The sequence below is a fragment of the Haliotis cracherodii genome, unplaced genomic scaffold (assembly GCF_022045235.1).
Source record: "Haliotis cracherodii isolate W230 unplaced genomic scaffold, xgHalCrac1.p SCAF_18, whole genome shotgun sequence".
NCBI classification, from domain to species: Eukaryota; Metazoa; Mollusca; class Gastropoda; order Lepetellida; family Haliotidae; genus Haliotis; species Haliotis cracherodii.
In genome coordinates, this window is record NW_027266273.1 from 9,820,617 (window position 1) to 9,838,731 (window position 18,115).

Consider the following 18,115-nt stretch of genomic DNA (forward strand, 5'->3'; position numbering starts at 1 on the left):
ACCAACGATTAACCAGGAGGTTAACCACGAGGTTATCCTGCCAATAGAGAATTGCTTCGGATATAATTTGTGTCACTGATGCGTCAAATTTGGAAATGTCCGCCACGTCTTCCATTAAACGTCTTGAAAACTTGACTAAGCCTTAATGTAAAATAAGTGTGCATAAAAAGGTTTGCGTAAGAAATGTATACCTTCTCTGCGACACAACCGTTTGTAGGAGGGTTTAATGTAGTATTAAAAGCCGTATTTCAGTAAGGTAACGGTATTTAGTTTAAATGCGAGAGGAAAGACACCGTCAGCAATATTACAGCTATATAATACGAGGGCCTGTAAGTAATCATGCCAGGCTGTCGGAATACGATGACATGCAATCATCCAAGTCACCAGGCCTGACCACCCGATTCATTTGTCGCCTCTTATAGGATTAGCATAGGTCACGTGTTACTACAATCTAACCTGGAATCCCCACGTGGGTAAAAGTCAGCCTGGTTTCCTGGGTAGGTTGCGCTTACGCTATAGCACATGCGCAGCCGACTCAGGGAACCAGGCAGAGAAATGTTAGCAGGTTAAGTGGTAGAAAGTACCAATTTGTGTGGCGACGTGTTGTGTAAAATCATAAGTTACAAAGCGTGACTAAAACTTACGTGACTGAACAACATTAACTGAACGACGTGTTGACAAAACGTTTACATCCTATTTGAAAACACTTAAAAACACTCCATTGAACCAGGAACAAGATGGAGATTAAACAGCTCATATCGTGACTACCTGATTGTTACACACTCACAACTCAACAATGAATGACAAGTGCAAGCAAGGGCAGACACTTCCTAAACGACAAATTCGAAATACAGTGATACGCCCTTGACAAGAACAATACTGATAAAAAAAAGAGAGAGAATGCACAAGGAAATAAAAACGAACAGGGATCTTTTCTCGGCTAGAAGAGTGAATGAGTGACTATGGTTTAACGCCACTTTTAGCAATTTTCCTGCAATATGACACCAGAAATAAGCTTCACGCATTCGAACTCGAACCAACGTCCTCAGCTTGGCGAGCGAACGCTTTAACCACTAGGCTACCCCACCGCCCCTAACACCATATAAGCTTCGTGTCTCAGTATTATACTTGTCAGGGAGGTGAGGTAGCTTAGTGGTTAAAGCGCTCGCTTGTTACGTCAAAGACTCGGGTTCGATTTACCACATGGGCACTCTTGGTGATGCCCATTTCCGGTATTGCTGGAATATGGCTAAAAGCGATGTGAAACCCTAACCACCCACTGACTCAAAGTTGCATAACTTGATCCAATCCCATTAACCTTCCAATGAACACCTTCATCGCGTCCCATCCATTCTACAACACACTAGGAAATGTTTCATAAATTGTGATAACCAAGGGCGAAAACGCATCAGCCGTCAGTTTCCAAGTCTGTTCTAATGCTTTTCTATACAATGATTGAACTGTTGGGACAGCGAATCGATACCAGCTTGACACCTTCGTCCTTCAGAACTAAGGGTGTGGGTGGCCTGGTCATCGAAGGCGTGATAGACAGCCATCATCTCTACACAGAAGGGTGGGGTACGGGTGGCTCCAATCTCATAAAAATCAGAACTTAGTTTTCGCGACCGCTAAACAAAGATCTGAAGACATCCCATTAGAGGTCACGTCAGAACGACCTTTCATCCGACTAATCAGAGCGTCGCTTACCAGATTATGAAAGTTACAGTCGGAATGTGATTTCTAATCATGCAACCTCGAAAACTTTAACATGGTGTATTCCGAACGATAGTTACGGGTTTAACGACTGAATCCTTACAATCTAGAACATCTATTAGCCATTCCAGGATGTTTTTTTGTTCAGGTTTCAAATTTGTAATCGAGAATTTGTCAAAATATGTTTCGAAGCGTAGTCGCCAATTTGAAATTAGTGCCGTAAAGCACGAGAAAGCCGCCTTCTGATGATGGGATTGGTCATTCCATAGGTCGGTCAAAGTTCGCGCAAGGTCGGTGTGACGTGACACGTAATGGTATGTCCTCAGATCTTAGTTTAGCGGTAGCGAGAACTAAGATCTGATTGGGGTGGCTCAGTCGCCTAAGAGCTCTGCAATTCGCTGTACAAAGTTGCGTCTCTTGAGCACGCCAGAAACCTATGATCGTGGGTTCGAATCCTGGTTTGCCCTGATTATTTTTCTAGGTTTATCAGCACCATACCCGTGCTTGTGGGTATCACCAAGGTGATAAACGTCTGAGGCCTGCATTACTTAGGGCTCTCTTCCCCACATCAAGCTGACACGCCGTGATATAACTGGAATACCGTTCAAATTCAAATCACTCACTCACTCAAATATGTGACAGACTCCTGCTCCCAATTTTTGAGATTTACCTGCATTCTTTCCGTAACTTCAAAATCTGTGTCCTCAAGAACAGGTCAGTGTATCATTGAACAATCAGTTACTTAATAACGGTGTAATAAGGTTTCTTGTTGAATTCTTCCGCCCTGTTAAAGTGAAGTTTTGATGCTACCCGATTCGTAATGAATGTTAAATGTTAATTAAAGCTGCGTAAATTACCAGATATGTCTTTTTCGTATATTAATATCACAACTATGTTTTCCCGAAAAACGTGAAAATGTGAAAATAACATAACCGTATTTTTGTGTTTAATATATGCATGTGTCGATGAAGCAAAACTGTCAGTGTGTTGTACATATACGAAAAACTACCGGATCAGCGTGATTTACAAAATCTGATTGCGTTCTTTCAGTGCCGTGTTCAATATTTGTTATCTGTTTATTACATCGTATACCCGTCTAATATTACAATACGGGGGCACGGGTGGCCCAGTCGTCTAAGGCACCGCGATTCGCTGTGCAGAGTTGCGTCCATTGGGCACGCCAGAAACCTATGATTGTGGGTTCGAATCCCGGTTCGCCCCGATTATGTTTCTAGGTTTGTCAGCACCATACCCGTGATCGTGGGTTTCAACGAAGTGGTAACCGTCTGAGACCTGCATCACTTCGGGCTTTCCTCCCACATTAAGCTGACACGCCGTGATATAGCTGGAATAATGTTAAAAGCGGCGTTAAACCCAACTCACTCACTCATTACAATACAATGTTCATTCATGGTATATATACATGATATGTCATATATATGTAGGGTTTACAGACATACGTGATTCTTTGATACATAAACAGTACACAAAGGCTATTTCTCGATTGCGATTTTGTCGATAATAAACAGAAATTATTCTACATGTTATTGCATTTCTAAAAAAAAGTTATAACAAAACTAAATCTTCTGGATTCAAATATAATAAATATTATAAATGTCTTTGCATCGTTGATATCTTACTGTTTGATGTATATTTGAACGGATATCATACTTTGTGTTTTATTGGATCTTTGATATTGTTTTGTGTTTGTAAGGTCGTTTTCATAAAGCTTGCTGTATTTTGGATGACTGACCACGTGGGGTTTCTAATGTAAACATACGGGCCAAAGAAAGTATACCGAGTTTTTTTATGAACATGTATAATTGAAAATTGAAAGAGGTGTCGTTAAATTTGATTATATTTAACCATCAATCATTTCTGCAACAGTTTGTAAAAAAATCAATGGCTGGGTAAATTTGTGTAAAAATAAATTGATTCACGGAAGACTGGGGCAAGAAATGAATTTGCAGCGATATAACCCCTACCATGTTTGAAATATACATTTATGTCGAAAAAGGCAAATGTCTTGATTTTCGGCATATCTTTCGTTTTAATTTGTAAAAGTTTTAAAAAGTTGTATAAAAAAAATTAAAACCATGAAGAAGTGTTCTTTAAGTACAAAGTACAGTTCCTTTTTGGGGATGTAATACAGCTAACTTGGATATTTTCATTTGAAAATCGGCGGCACGGGTGGTCCAGTCGTCTTAGGCGCCGCGATTCGCTGTGCAGAGTTGCGTTCCTTGGGTACACCAGAAACCTATAATTGTTGGTTCGAATCCCGGTCGCCCCGATTATGTTTCTAGGTTTGTCAGCACCATACCCGTGGTCGTGGGCTTCACCAAAGTGGTAAACGTCTGAGACCTGCATCACTTCGGGCTTTCCTCCCACATTAAGCTGACACGCCACGATATAACTGTAATACTGTTAAAAGCGGTGTTAAACCCAACTCACTCACTCATTAGAAAATCAAACATATGATAGATGAACTGAGAGGTATAGTTTCTTTTGCTCCTCAGTTTAAAAATGGTCGCTGGTACCAAAGTGTGCTGTGGATATTGAGTCGTTGATAGTATGTTTAATAGATATTACTCAGATCGTCTTAATGATATTTGTTACGTCCTCCAGCATGTCTTTAACGTCAGTATGTCAGATTGCAACTGGTGTCAATCAATGTTATTACTGTAGTATACATGGGCGTGCTGCAAGAACAGCGTTCAATTACGGCTTAGAACACGTTAACGGACACTTACATTGATCAGCGGAGACAAACCGATTAGTACATGGGTGTGGTGGTTACAAGAAGGAGTGCGCTGCGTTTAGGCGAACGGTTTCACGTTGCCAGGCACATGCGTTTATAATACAAGATCTTGGAAGCAGCGTTAGAATATTTGTTGGAGAGATTTGTCATGCTGAATTAACAGAATGATGTAGATACGTGTAACATACATATCGAATCATGAACCCTACCTATGAGTGAGAGAATGTAGGAGGTGACGGCACTTTTACCAGGATATTTTCGTTCACCACTGCCGACCCTTACCCGCATTGTATTTGTTTGTTTGTTTGTTTGTTGTTAAACGCCGCACTCAGCAATATTCCAGCTATATGACGGCGGTCTGTAAATAATCGAGTCAGGACCAGACAATCCAGTGATTAATATCATGAGCATCGATCCACGCAATTGGGACCGATGACTTGCATCAACCAAGTCAGCGAGCCCGACCACCCGATCCCGTTAGTCTCCTTTAACGACAAGCATGGTCGCCTTTTACGGCAAGCATGGGTTGCGGAAGACCTATTCTACCCCGGATCTTCACAGGTCCACCCGCCTTGTAACCACGTCATCAAAACTCAGTGAAGTTTATCGTCAGCAGAATTGACATTTTTTAAAAGCGTCACTGACAATTTTTGCCATCAGTGTAAGTAATATTACTTATCGGCTTTTCACTTTATAAGTTACAGTGCACATGCAGCTCTCTTCATTAAAATTATTATAATCGCGATATTACGTGGTTCTATTTGATGGGGCGGGGAACATAGAGTGATATCAGTGTGCGAGTTGGGTTTAACGCCTCTTTTAACAGTATTCCAGTTATATCACAGCGTGTCAGCTTAATGTGGGAGGAAAGGCCGAAGTGATGCAGGTCTCAGACGTTTACCGCTTGGGTGAAACCGACGAGCGCGGTACTGGCACTGACAAACTTAGAAACACAATCAGGGCAAGTCTGGGATTCGAACCCATGATCGTAGGGTTCTGTCACGCCTTAGACGCACAGTGAATTGTGGCGCCTTAGACTGATGGGCCAACCCTGACCCTAGCATGGCGGGTGGCACTAGAATAGTACCCATTGTAACTCTATGTGGGGAATCGTACCGGATATGATGGGCCAAAGCTTCCAAATGGTACTATGCTATTTTTAATTATACACGTTGTAATTACTTATTAACCTACCACCTCTACTTTGGGCCCCCTCCGTGGTCTAGTGGATAGAGCGTCTGCACTGTTAGCGGAAGGTCGGTGGTTCGATCCCCGGCCGTGTCATACCAAAAGACGTTAAAAGAAGGAACTTGTAACCCTGCCTGGCGATCGGCATTAAGGGGATAAAACAAGGACTGGTCTGCACGGCGTCAGTGCACAGTGTCTGGATGGGGTATTCCACTGCGGCATGGTATTTCAAACTTGTACTATAAAACCGGCATTAGACGAGCACAATCATCACGCACGCACACCCGCACGCACGCTCGTACGCACGCACGCACGCACGTCGCTATAAGGTGCAAAAATCTTGAACGCGACGTTAAACCCCATTTAAACTAAACGTACCTTTAAACGACCCCGCCCCCTCCCTCCTTCTTTTTCTATTTGTAATGGATCAGTTGATGCAGCGTATACATCGTTCGTGTCAGGTACAGGCGTACTAACACAGGACTGTTGTATCACTGTAACAAGAGAATGTTATCAACAGTGACTATAGAAACACACACGTACGCAATAACTACACATTAACAATATTCATTTTATAACAGTGGTATATGAAAAACTCAAATAATTAACCTAGAAATATACTGAATGCGTCAAGTATAAATGACTGCCATGAATATACCGTATTTCCTCTAATAAGCGCCCCTCGCTTAGGCCCGTGAAGATCCAGGGTAGAATAGATCTTCAGCAACCCATGCTTGCCGTAAAAGGCGACTATGCTTGTCGTTAAAGGAGACTAACGGGATCGGGTGGTCAGGCTCGCTGACTTGGTTGATACATGTCATCGATCCCAATTGCATGGATCGATGCTCATGATATCAATCACTGGATTGTCTGGTCCAGCCTCGATTATTTACAGACCGCCGTCATATAGCTGGAATATTTTTGACTGCGGCGTTAAACATCAAACCTAACCTAACGAGGTGAGGTGAGGTGAGGTGAAATGGGGTTTAACGTCGCGTCCAAGATTATTGCACTTATATAGCGACGTGCATGTACGTGTGTGTGTTTGTGTGGCTGCTTGTACTAGTCCGGACTAATGCCGATTTATAGTGCTAGCACACTGAGATACCATGCCGCAGTTTGACATGAATACCCCACTCAGACACAGTATACTGACTCCGAGCCGACCAGTCCTTGTTTTAGCCCCTTAATGCCGAGCGCCAGACAGGGAAGCAACAAGTACCACCTTATAACGTCTTTTGGTATGACGCGAACTGGGATAGACCCCGGACCTTCCGCTCTCCGGGCGGACGCTCTACCACTAGACCACGGAGGCGGAAGTGACATTCGATTTTTGCCATTTTGTGCTAAAGACAGAAAGTGCTAAAACGGGATGCTTCGTTTCTAAGTCTTTATTTATTTCAGGGAAAAGGAATTTAAATCTAACCTACCCGGCGCCAATTAGTCAGTGCTTATTGTGTTGTACACTGCTTCGTAACCGGCTCTTCTTGGAGGGCGGGGTTTATTGAGAGGAAATACGGTATATTAACATATTCAGTTTATTTGTGCACTGTAATTTGAAGGGGAGAGCAACCAGTTTCCATTTTAGCTCTGGTCTGACGACATTAAACCCGTGCATATGATAGATGCAGAAACAAGAAATCGTTGAAAAGGCCAATCTGAAAACACACTTCAAACAAAACGATCACAGCAAAGCAATGCATAAATGAAGTTTTCACTTATGATACGGGTGCCACAGTTGTCTAAGCGGTGTTTCATCCCTTAGGCGTGCCAGGATCCTATGATTCGAATATCATCCAGGTTCGAATCCTTGAATTACGTTGGAAAAAAAAACACATGCTAAAAACACATTCCCAAAACATGACCAGAGCTCCACTATAAATGTAAGGTCACACTTATGACTCGGGTGGCGCATTTGAGTTGCGCCCCTTAGAAGTGCCAGGATCCCATGACTCGAATACGCGGGGATATTCGAATCATTGATTCGCGCCGATTTGTTTGTCAGCATCATACTCATGCTCGATGATAAACGCCCAAGATCTCTTTCATAATTAGGTGAGGTGAGGTTACCTGCTTCCTCCCCACCACTTCACGATATCGTGGTTTTCCAATGACATTATAACCATATTTGTCGTGTACTCTATAGTTAAACCTTAGAGTATAGTATTATTTTGTAAAGTTTTAGGGCAAGGGCTCAACGTACATTAAGGGCCCAAATCGTCTAAGGCGCCGAAATTCGCTGTGCAGTTTGTCAGCACCATACCCGTGCTCGTGAGTTTCACCGAAGTGGTAAATGTCTCAGGTCCTGCATCACTTCGGGCTTTCCTCCCACATTAAGCTGACACGCCGCGATACAACTGGAATACTGTTAAAAGCGGCGTTAAACTTAACTCACTCACTCACTCACTAACGTACATTACTTCCTGAAGTGCACACATTAGCAATGTGCTATGCTGAAACTCATCAACACAGGTATGGTGCTGACAAACCAGGGCGAATCTGGGATTCGAACCCACGATCACAAGTTCCTGACACGCCTAGGGACACAGTGAACTGCGACGCCTTGGGCGAGTGGGCCACCCGTCACCAGTGTTCGAAATAAGCACATGCCCGAAGGCCCGTGGCATGTACATCTCGTGTCGGACCCGTCGTTTTCAAATTGGTATGGATCCATATTGCCTGTAGTAAATTTACGTTTCGATTTATTTGTCACAATATGCTGCTGTTTATCAAATGATGGCATGATGAGTTTAGTCAGGGTCTGCAGCTTCAAAAGCCTGTGGGTCCTGATGGCAGCATGACACATTTTATTCAAACACTACCCGTCGCCCTTACCTTTATAGCTTCAACGCGACCTGCATGTTGTCAAGTGAAGTTGCAATGAAATTGCATGGAAAATCATTAAACGGGCTGGTCGAAATGGTTCAGGTGATAACTGAAACGTAGGACGTTGTTATTTGAAAAGGTTCTCTAAAGAAGCGTTGTTTGTAAAGGTTATCAACAGAAGTAATGTTTGTAAAGGTTATCTACAGAAGTGATGTTTGTAAAGGTTATCTACAGAAGTGATGTTTGTAAAGTTATCTACAGAAGTGATGTTTGTAAAATTTATCTACAGAAGTGATGTTTGTAAAGGTTATCTGCAGAACTGATGTTTGTAAAGGTCATCTACAGAAGTGATGTTTGTAAGGGTTATCTACAGAAGTGATGTTTGTAAAGGTTATCTACAGAAGTGAGCTTTAAAAAGGTTATCTACAGAAGTGATGTTTGTAAAGGTTATCTACAGAAGTGATGTTTGTAAAGGTTATGTACAGAAGTGATGTTTGTAAAGGTTATCTACAGAAGTGATCTTTAAAAAGGTTATCTGCAGAAGTGATCTTTAAAAAGGTTATCTGCACAAGTGATGTTTGTAAAGGTTATCTACAGAAGTGATGTTTGTAAAGGTTATCTACAGAAGTGATCTTTCAAAAGGTTATCTACAGAAGTGTTGTTTGAAAAGGTTATCTACAGAAGTGATGTTTGTAAAGGTTATCTACAGAAGTAATGTTTGTAAAGGTTATCTACAGAAATGATGTTTGTAAAGGTTATCTACAGAAGTGATGTTTGTAAAGGTTATCTACAGAAGTGATGTTTGTAAAGTTATCTACAGAAGTGATGTTTGTAAAATTTATCTACAGAAGTGATGTTTGTAAAGGTTATCTGCAGAACTGATGTTTGTAAAGGTCATCTACAGAAGTGATGTTTGTAAGGGTTATCTACAGAAGTGATGTTTGTAAAGGTTATCTACAGAAGTGAGCTTTAAAAAGGTTATCTACAGAAGTGATGTTTGTAAAGGTTATCTACAGAAGTGATGTTTGTAAAGGTTAACTACAGAAGTGATGTTTGTAAAGGTTATCTACAGAAGTGATGTTTGTAAAGGTTATCTACAGAAGTGATGTTTGTAAAGGTTATCTACAGAAGTGATCTTTAAAAAGGTTATCTGCAGAAGTGATGTTTGTAAAGGTTATCTACAGAAGTGATGTTGTAAAGGTTATCTACAGAAGTGATGTTTGTAAAGGTTATCTACAGAAGTGATGTTTGTAAAGGTTATCTACAGAAGTGATCTTTAAAAAGGTTATCTGCAGAGGTGATGTTTGTAAAGGTTATCTACAGAAGTGATGTTTATAAAGGTTATCTACAGAAGTGTTGTTTGTAAAGGTTATCTACAGAAGTGATGTGTGTAAAGGTTATCTACAGAAGTGATGTTTGTAAAGGTTATCTACAGAAGTGATGTTTGTAAAGGTTATCTACAGAAGTGATGTTTGTAAAGGTTATCTACAGAAGTGATGTTTGTAAAGGTTATCTACAGAAGTGATGTTTGTAAAGGTTATCTACAGAAGTGATGTTTGTAAAGGTTATCTACAGAAGTGTGCTTTAAAAAGGTTATCTACAGAAGTGTTGTTTGTAAAGGTTATCTACAGAAGTGATGTTTGTAAAGGTTATCTACAGAAGTGATGTTTGTAAAGGTTATCTACAGAAGTGATGTTTGTAAAGGTTATCTACAGAAGTGATCTTTAAAAAGGTTATCTACAGAAGTGTTGTTTGTAAAGGTTATCTACAGAAGTGATGTTTGTAAAGGTTATCTACAGAAGTGTTGTTAGAAAAGGGTATCAACGTAAATTCTTTAACTTCGCGGTTTCATTGTTCCTCGACTTGCGGCAATAAATAGGTTCACAGAGTTCATACATTCGTGATCGAATCAAGCACGTTTGAAAATTGTATTTTCAGAACTACTGCATATTACGTCTTTGAATGGCGTTTAGAAGCGATACTCATAAGAGAGAAAACTTAGGTGAAAGAGTAAGCATATACTGTTAAACGCTGTGCTCTTCATGATATAAAAGTTGACATCTAGAAATTCTCTCTCTTACAGTATATCAACTATAAAGTAACTATATCATTTGTGTTGAATATTCGATGAAGGGAGAGCACTGGACACCGTCATAATGTTTCACCGATTCCACCAAGGGATAATCGTGTGATCAATGTCGACAGAGTTAAATCCCTTGGATGACGTTATCTAGAGAAGCGGACATAAAATAATTCAGTAGCTCCGCTATGGATAACTCCTATGATACGATAAGATAATTTTATTGAAGGAATATTCCAATTAGAAACAGATCCAACATGGCAATCACACACACACACACGCACGCACGTACACACGCACGCACGCACGCACACATAGCAAAGCAAATACATTTACCTCTGTCGGTTATAGCGATGCTGCTCAGTTTAAAAAAATACCACATAATTAAAAGGCACATATCAATATACACTGCCAGAATGAGACACCTCGTCGTCAGCACACAAAGTCAGCGATCTCACCCATTCAGCCACCGAGGCTTCCACAAAAATAGAACTGGTAGTCCAGATCACGTACTTTGTGTATCCCTCTGAAAGATACGAACACACAATGCCATTTAGAAAGTGGTCGAATGTAACAAATGTTATATTTGGGATAACACTTTCTTAATAAAGTACAGATTCTAGTGCTTTTGCAAGGCCGTAGTTCGGGATTCGATTCGAACCCACACTACCAGAGTGAGGCACCTAATTGCCACTTTAGGTGTAGCATTTGTTACATTTGACCACTTTCTAAATGGCATTGGTGTTCATATGTTTCATGTTTAATTACAAGCTTAACAAACATGTCCAGTAGCCATGTTTGGAAGTGTGCACACACGTTATTCCATTCCTAACAATATTCAAAACGAAACATTACATTGAACAAGCCTAAAACATCGATTTGTAACGAAAGGTTTCCGTTTTTGCCGGAAACGTACGGAACCACCCGAGCCGGCAAGTGTACATGACAGTCGGCACATCGTACAAACGGCCTTGAACTTCAACCTGATATTACAATATTATCAGGATGAGAAGGCGGAGACTCGTGTGACTGAAAGGTTCATCACGAGCTGGTGCAACTGTCGTAAATCTGTTCGCGGCGTCGCACACGGAACGGATGAATTTTTCGAAATATTCAAAGCAGGTAAGAATGGCAATATATTATGAATGCAACCTGAGTTTAATTTTGATGCCAGAAGTTGTATTATAATTGTATTCAATATATTATCTTTGTGTAACATTTGAACCAGATCGTAATATATATGACCACTGAGCCGTGATCTCCAAACAAGAGCCTCGGATTTCGCTCAATGTTTACATTTATGTTATTTGATTTACTCAGTCGGCATTTCGAATATTGAATCATGATATATCGTCTGGTGCCAAGCTGGTTCCTCTAATACATTTGCAATGACGCAATTCACTAATCAGTCACAACGGGTGTCTTTTTATGTAGTGTTTATGAACAAAAAAACCATTCAGTGTCGTTTACTAATGGTCCAGCGATAGTGTTAATAATAATATGGTTGCGTCACTTAAAAAAAAAAAGGCAAGACATCAACCTATGTTCAAGAGACAATGCATGAAATACAATTCACATTTTTGAAGACCAATATTTAGACAATGACGTTTTTATAAACAATATTCTTTAATACGTTTTTCGTTTGCATATTGTTCAAAAGGGGAATGGAAAATTAATAAGTGAAAGGCGGTCATTAATAATCCACCTGCACTCTAAACCTTGTACCCTTGGAGTGTGTTCTGACAGACGTCAGGTACGAATGTTTGTTTACGTGCGAGATTACACGCACCCATGTCTGGTTGGGTGGTTGCTTAATTTGCTGTTGATAAGGCATTGGATGAAGGGTTTGGAAAAAGACAAACCTGTCTCTTCATTGTATTATCTCACTTGTCTTTAACGTAGAGAAATATCGAATTGTGCGGTGGTTTAGTGGGGTGATGAACACGTTTGATGTCTTGAGAGCGTGTAAATATCGAAGTTAATTTAGAGTAGCCTCCCCTACACCACATCATCGAACACTGTCATTTTTTTCTGCAGCGAACACAAGGAAATATTTTCCCATCTGCCCCACTAAACATTTGACAACGTACTCTAACTTGTACTTTTAACATGTGCCTATTGTATATGTACAGCGCCACTAATCACCCGTGATGGATATTTGGGGAATATAAATTCGTTATTAAAACATCCGTAAGAAGCAAATGCGCGTGAGATTTGTGAATGGCGTGTAATAACGGATGTGTAGTTTCAGATAACGTTCAGTTGATAGACAGTTGTTTGTTGTTATTCGACGCCACACAGCAATATTCAAGCTATACGATGGCGGTCAGTAATAATTGAATCTGGACAAGACAATGCATACGGCACCACTGGCCGGGGAACAAATAAACCGCATTTGAGCAGATACCAACTGGTACCTGGATAAGTGCTGTATCATAATAATAATAATAATAATAATATATATATATATATATATATATATATATATATATTGTGATTGACATCATGAGCATCAATCTACGCAATTGGGATACGATGACACTTTTTTATACTAAAGTACAGATTCTCGTACTTTTTGGGTTGAGACCCGTCCGGGATTCGAACCCACACTGCCAGAGTGAGCACCTTATCGCCAGCACACAAAGTCAGCTATATAACCCACTCAGCCACCGAGGCTTCCACAGAAATGAAAGTCCGACAACTGGTAGTCTAGATCACGTACTTTGTGTATCCCCCAGACAAGTGTAAAGTGGCACCTTTTCCGTGGTCGGAAGCTATGAACTCACAATACCTTTTACAAAGTGGTCAATCGCAGCTTGTTGTTTGACAATGTGTCTTTTCCCTTACAGACTGCGGTCCAGATCAAGGCATAAAGGTAAATCCTCAAACTATTTCATCCCGACCTAGGGATTGCAGGTAAGATGTTTGTGTGTTGTTTAATACGGCACACAGCAATATTCCAGCTATTTGACAGATTGTCTGATCCAGACTCAATTATTTACAGACCGCAGTCATATAGCTGGAATATTGAGTGCAGCGTTAAACAACAAACAAGCAAAGTTATTGTACCGAGATACATTGGAACTTCTATTGCAGATTCTGATGACTGAGAACGTTGCCTTCGGGATCACCTTTAATCCTCAACACTTGGAGAACGAGGAGGACGTGACGCCATGCATACCTTACAAAGGACGCTGTGCCAATTCAGGTGCGTGCTTTGTATTTAGTGGGAATAGGGATCAAGTGCGTGCTTTGAATTTAGTGGGAATAGAGATCAAAATGACGTAAAACTCCATTCATTCTCTGTCTCACTCACCTCTGTTTCAGACTTCTTCGTTTTTGGATTGCCGAAGTAAACAGTTTCTTTAAAGCTTCTTCCAGTCTTTTTATTAAATGATATTTTACACTGTACATATTTATGCAACAGTAATTAAATATAGAATACTAAACGAGCCCCCGTGTAATACCAGTTTTATGAAACGAGTGAAAAGGTTCTGCTATCTGACGAGCGACAGCTGTATGTTTATTAAACGGGTGATCTCTTCACGGGCAAGTAATAAAGGCACATATTCAATTGATTTGGTTGTTGATAAATCCATTTATTAGGTAGATGGACAATGAAGATCCTGGGAAGCAACCCATGCTTGCTTGTCGTAAGAGGCGACTAACCGGATCGTGTGGTCAGCCTCGCTGACTTTGTTGATGCAGGTCATCGATCCCAATTGCGTGGACCGATGCTCATGATGCCAGTACGTGGATTGTCTGGTCCAGACTCGATTATTTACAGACCGTCATATAGCTGGAATATTGCTGAGTGCGGCGTTAAACAACAAACAAACAAAAGTATTTGGTAGGTGATTTTGACGTCTCACAAGAGTAATTGTGTTCAACTCCGTACACAGATTTGTATTCATAATTACTTGCTTTGATTCAGTAAATTATACAGTTACTATTAACTAGGATTACATTTGTTGGACGCATGTTGCACTCTACCTATACAATCACCATCATCACTACCTCTGCCCGCCTATCTGAGGTAAGGTGAAATGGGGTTTGATGTCCTGATTATTGCTCTTAAAAAGCCGCGTGCGTGCGAACATTGCTTGCGTGCGTGCGTGCAATAGTCCGGATTTGTGCCGGTTTTTCTAGCGCTAGCCAACTTAGATGCCATGCCCCAGGTTTTAACTGGATACCCCACTAAGACAATTTTTTGAAAGTATAAGACTCCGGCCGGCCAGTCCTGGTCTTATCTGCTGACGCCGAGGGCCGGAAGGATAACAAGTACAATCTTTTAACGTATTTTGGCATGATGCAGCGTGGGAGTGAACCCTGCTCTATACAATCGATCAAATTAAGGTTTGAGAACGTTCATTATAACTGTGTACAACTGGGAGATATAAAAGATTCAAGATATCTATTCTTCTTTACCAGCACGCTGTGTCATGCAATCGTGCGTCATGGCATGTTTGAGTATTTACAGGCCGCCCTCATGAACCTGAGGACCCGTGAAGGTCCAGGGTAGAATAGGTCTTCAGCAACCCATGCTGGTCGTAAAAGGCGGCTATGCTTGTCGTAAGAGGCGACTGACTAACAGGATCGGGTGGTCAGGCTCGCTGAATTGGTTGATGCATGTCATCGTATCCTAATTGCGTGGATCGGTACTTATGATGTCAATCACTGGATTGTCTGGTCCAGACTTGATTATTTACAGACCGCCGTCATAAAGCTGGAATATTGCTGAGTGCCGCGTTAAACAACAAACCAACAACACCATATAGCTGAGTGAGGGCAATCTGACTGGGCGAGCGGTCTAAAGCGCCAGGTGCTGAGATCGTGTCCCATTCGTGACCATACTGGAATTCAGCCTTTGAACCGACAATGTTTACAAGGCTATTTGTTGTTATCGCCGGGAGATCAGGGCCACTAAGCGATATTAGCGCTACGGCTGTAGTAAGTCAGTGTTAAAGAATGGGAGTTACGATCGACTTAGCGCTAAGATCACTTTTATGGAACAGGGCCCTGAATGATAACTGGAATGGGTACCGATCCTCTTGTAGGGGAACAAATAAACATTTGAGCAGATACTTGCGGTATCTTATATGCATTGTATAATAATAATATTACTTCTGCAGGTCCCATCACTCCCCTGACATTGTGCAGACTAATCGACGATGGAAACAGCCATTCCATGTACAACAATTTCTGTCAAGGCATGGAGCTAATGAACGAGGGGAGCAAATTCATGTCATTCTCGACTCACTACCTTTTTGACTGGTCACAGCTTTATGAAGTCAACAAGCTGTCCTACTTCCCCTACAAAGTCCTCACTAGACTGTACCAAGTGAAACAACCATATGTGCGAACCACCCAGACGCTTATCAACATGCTGAATGGTAAATCTGTTGTCAGATGTTTCAGTGAAAACATTCTCGTTGACGTCAGGACTAGACGACAGAAACTATTACCGTATTGGTTCGTTGACAGGTATACGAACTTTAAAGGTGTCGTGACCGACATAGTCTCGGCCAAACAAGCACTTACCGGAAGTTGGACGTGTCCGGAAGTACCAATTGCACCGTCGCCATTTTGTTTGTCTGTGACCGTGTTGGAGAATGAAACGGACTTAAACAAGTTTCTGTACAAAGACGCGTTTATGAGATATAGTTTTGAGTGCGTTGATTTTGCCTGCAGGCAGAAACGTTTCCCTTATCTTGGGGAAACGTTGTCCGAACTCAACGTTTCGGAATTATCCGTATGCCACCATGGTGATGCACGGGTAGGTGATTGTCTGACAGTATTGTGCTGGCAAAGGGAACAGGCTGATGCTTTGTATTGTGTTATCAGGAAAAATGCTAGTATTATTTTTACATGCAAGATGACCTTCGATTTGAGTTCCTGAATATTAGGTCTGTGTGTTATCTTGCAAAGTCATGAACTCGCATAGTATACATGTGAAGGCAATATCACAACAACGTGTATTTATTAGAAGTGTTGACTTTTATAACATCATTTGTACACAACTCGATTATCACCAGACTGTAATATGTGACGTATATTGTTATTTTAAGCTTGGTTTGGGAGTTTGGCTCAGTATGCTAGTCGTTCTTGTGGTATCTAATCTTCTACGTGATTTTTCTGGAACATTGAAAACGTGTTCTGAAGCATATTTGTTTTGTTTTCTGAATGGCACAAGGCACATTTGTTTGAATGTTTCAAAGTTATTCAATCGCTTGATGGGACCAACTATGTTATCTTCTGGTGAGGATTTCGACAAAAAACAGCTTGAGAAAAATAGGACTAAAAAGAATGAAAGTTGCTTAATCTTGGGCTGAAAACAATTATGTTTTAAGAGGTTAACAGGAGTTTTAGTGTATTATGCATGAAGAGTGGGTGAATAAGTATAGTGTCACGCCGTTTTTAGCAATATTCCAGCAATATCATGGCGGGGGGACACCAGAAATGGGCTTCTCACATTGTACCCATGTCGGGAATCGAACCCGGGTCTTCGGTGTGACGAGCGAACGCTTTAACCACTTGGCTACCCGACCGCTCCTCATGCACGTAGAACAAATAAAGTGGCGAAGCACTTGAATTTGTATCGAAAGGAAATCATGCGAATATTGACAGTGGAGAACGCACGGGCAGTGGTTCTTTCCTAGGGTGTGTGTGTGTGTGGTCGAATGGAGGTCGAACAAATAACCCGTCACATACTTACAAAACTCCCAAGGATTATTATATGCCTTTGGCCACCTCTCAGCTACCACGAGACTGTAATATATGACATTTTCCTTTGTTTTAAGCTTGGTGTGGCAGCTAGGCTCTGTATGCTAGTCGTTCTTGTGGCATCGCGTCTTTTCGTGTATTTTCTGGAAACATTCTTAACGTGTTCCGAAGCAGATTAGTTTTATTTTCTGTTTGGCCCAAGACCAAATTTGTTTGAGAAGCGAGTCCAGCGTTTCAAATCATAATTGAGACTCAATCTGACCCGCTACAACAATACCCATAAGGGACCACTTTGTTAATAAGCGCCATGGTATGTCACATCTGAACAACCGATTGGTAAGTAACACTGTTATATAAACAGCCTGATACTTTATTTATTGAATATTTTTGCTACATCTCAGGATATATGTGAAATAAATATGTGCGAAATACATCCTTGGATCTTTGTCGTCTGGATCTTTGTTAAGAGTCAACTTGATCTTACGAAGTCACATCTCATTGAAAATACAGTAAACAACGGTTATAACGAACTCAAAGAGACCACTACTTTTAGTTCTTTATAACCACAGTTCGTTGTAAGCACATATACAGCAAATGGACGTGCCCAAAAACCAGTTCGTTACATCTTTCAGTTCGTTATGAGCGTGTTCGGTGTAAACGTAGGTTACTGTACATTAAACTACGGTTATAACGAACTAACGGATATAACGAACTAACTTTTTAGTCCCGACTGTATACTGTAGTTATGCTGTATATATGCTTATAACGAATTACGGTTATAACGAACTAAAATTAGAAGTCTTTTTGAGTTCGGTATAAACGTAGTT

At 41.0% G+C, this 18,115-nt stretch overlaps 1 protein-coding gene across 3 annotated transcripts; it reads left to right on the top strand.

The window, feature by feature from the left end:
* Positions 1 to 892: 892 nt before the first annotated feature.
* Positions 893 to 17,708, top strand: LOC139465244 (uncharacterized). Of its 3 annotated transcripts, XM_071246918.1 has the most exons (4): positions 11,614 to 11,687; positions 13,415 to 13,440; positions 13,662 to 13,773; positions 15,698 to 17,708. In XM_071246918.1, the coding sequence occupies exons 3-4, from the start codon at positions 13,668 to 13,670 to the stop codon at positions 16,462 to 16,464; spliced, it is 873 nt and encodes a 290-aa protein (XP_071103019.1). In that variant the 5' UTR covers positions 11,614 to 11,687; positions 13,415 to 13,440; positions 13,662 to 13,667; the 3' UTR covers positions 16,465 to 17,708. The 3 variants fall into 3 exon arrangements, with proteins under 3 accessions (XP_071103021.1, XP_071103018.1, XP_071103019.1); XM_071246920.1 differs by lacking the exons at positions 11,614 to 11,687; positions 13,415 to 13,440 and adding an exon at positions 893 to 956; XM_071246917.1 differs by lacking the exon at positions 13,415 to 13,440 and having other exon boundaries at positions 11,601 to 11,687.
* The last annotated feature ends 407 nt before the right edge of the window (positions 17,709 to 18,115 follow it).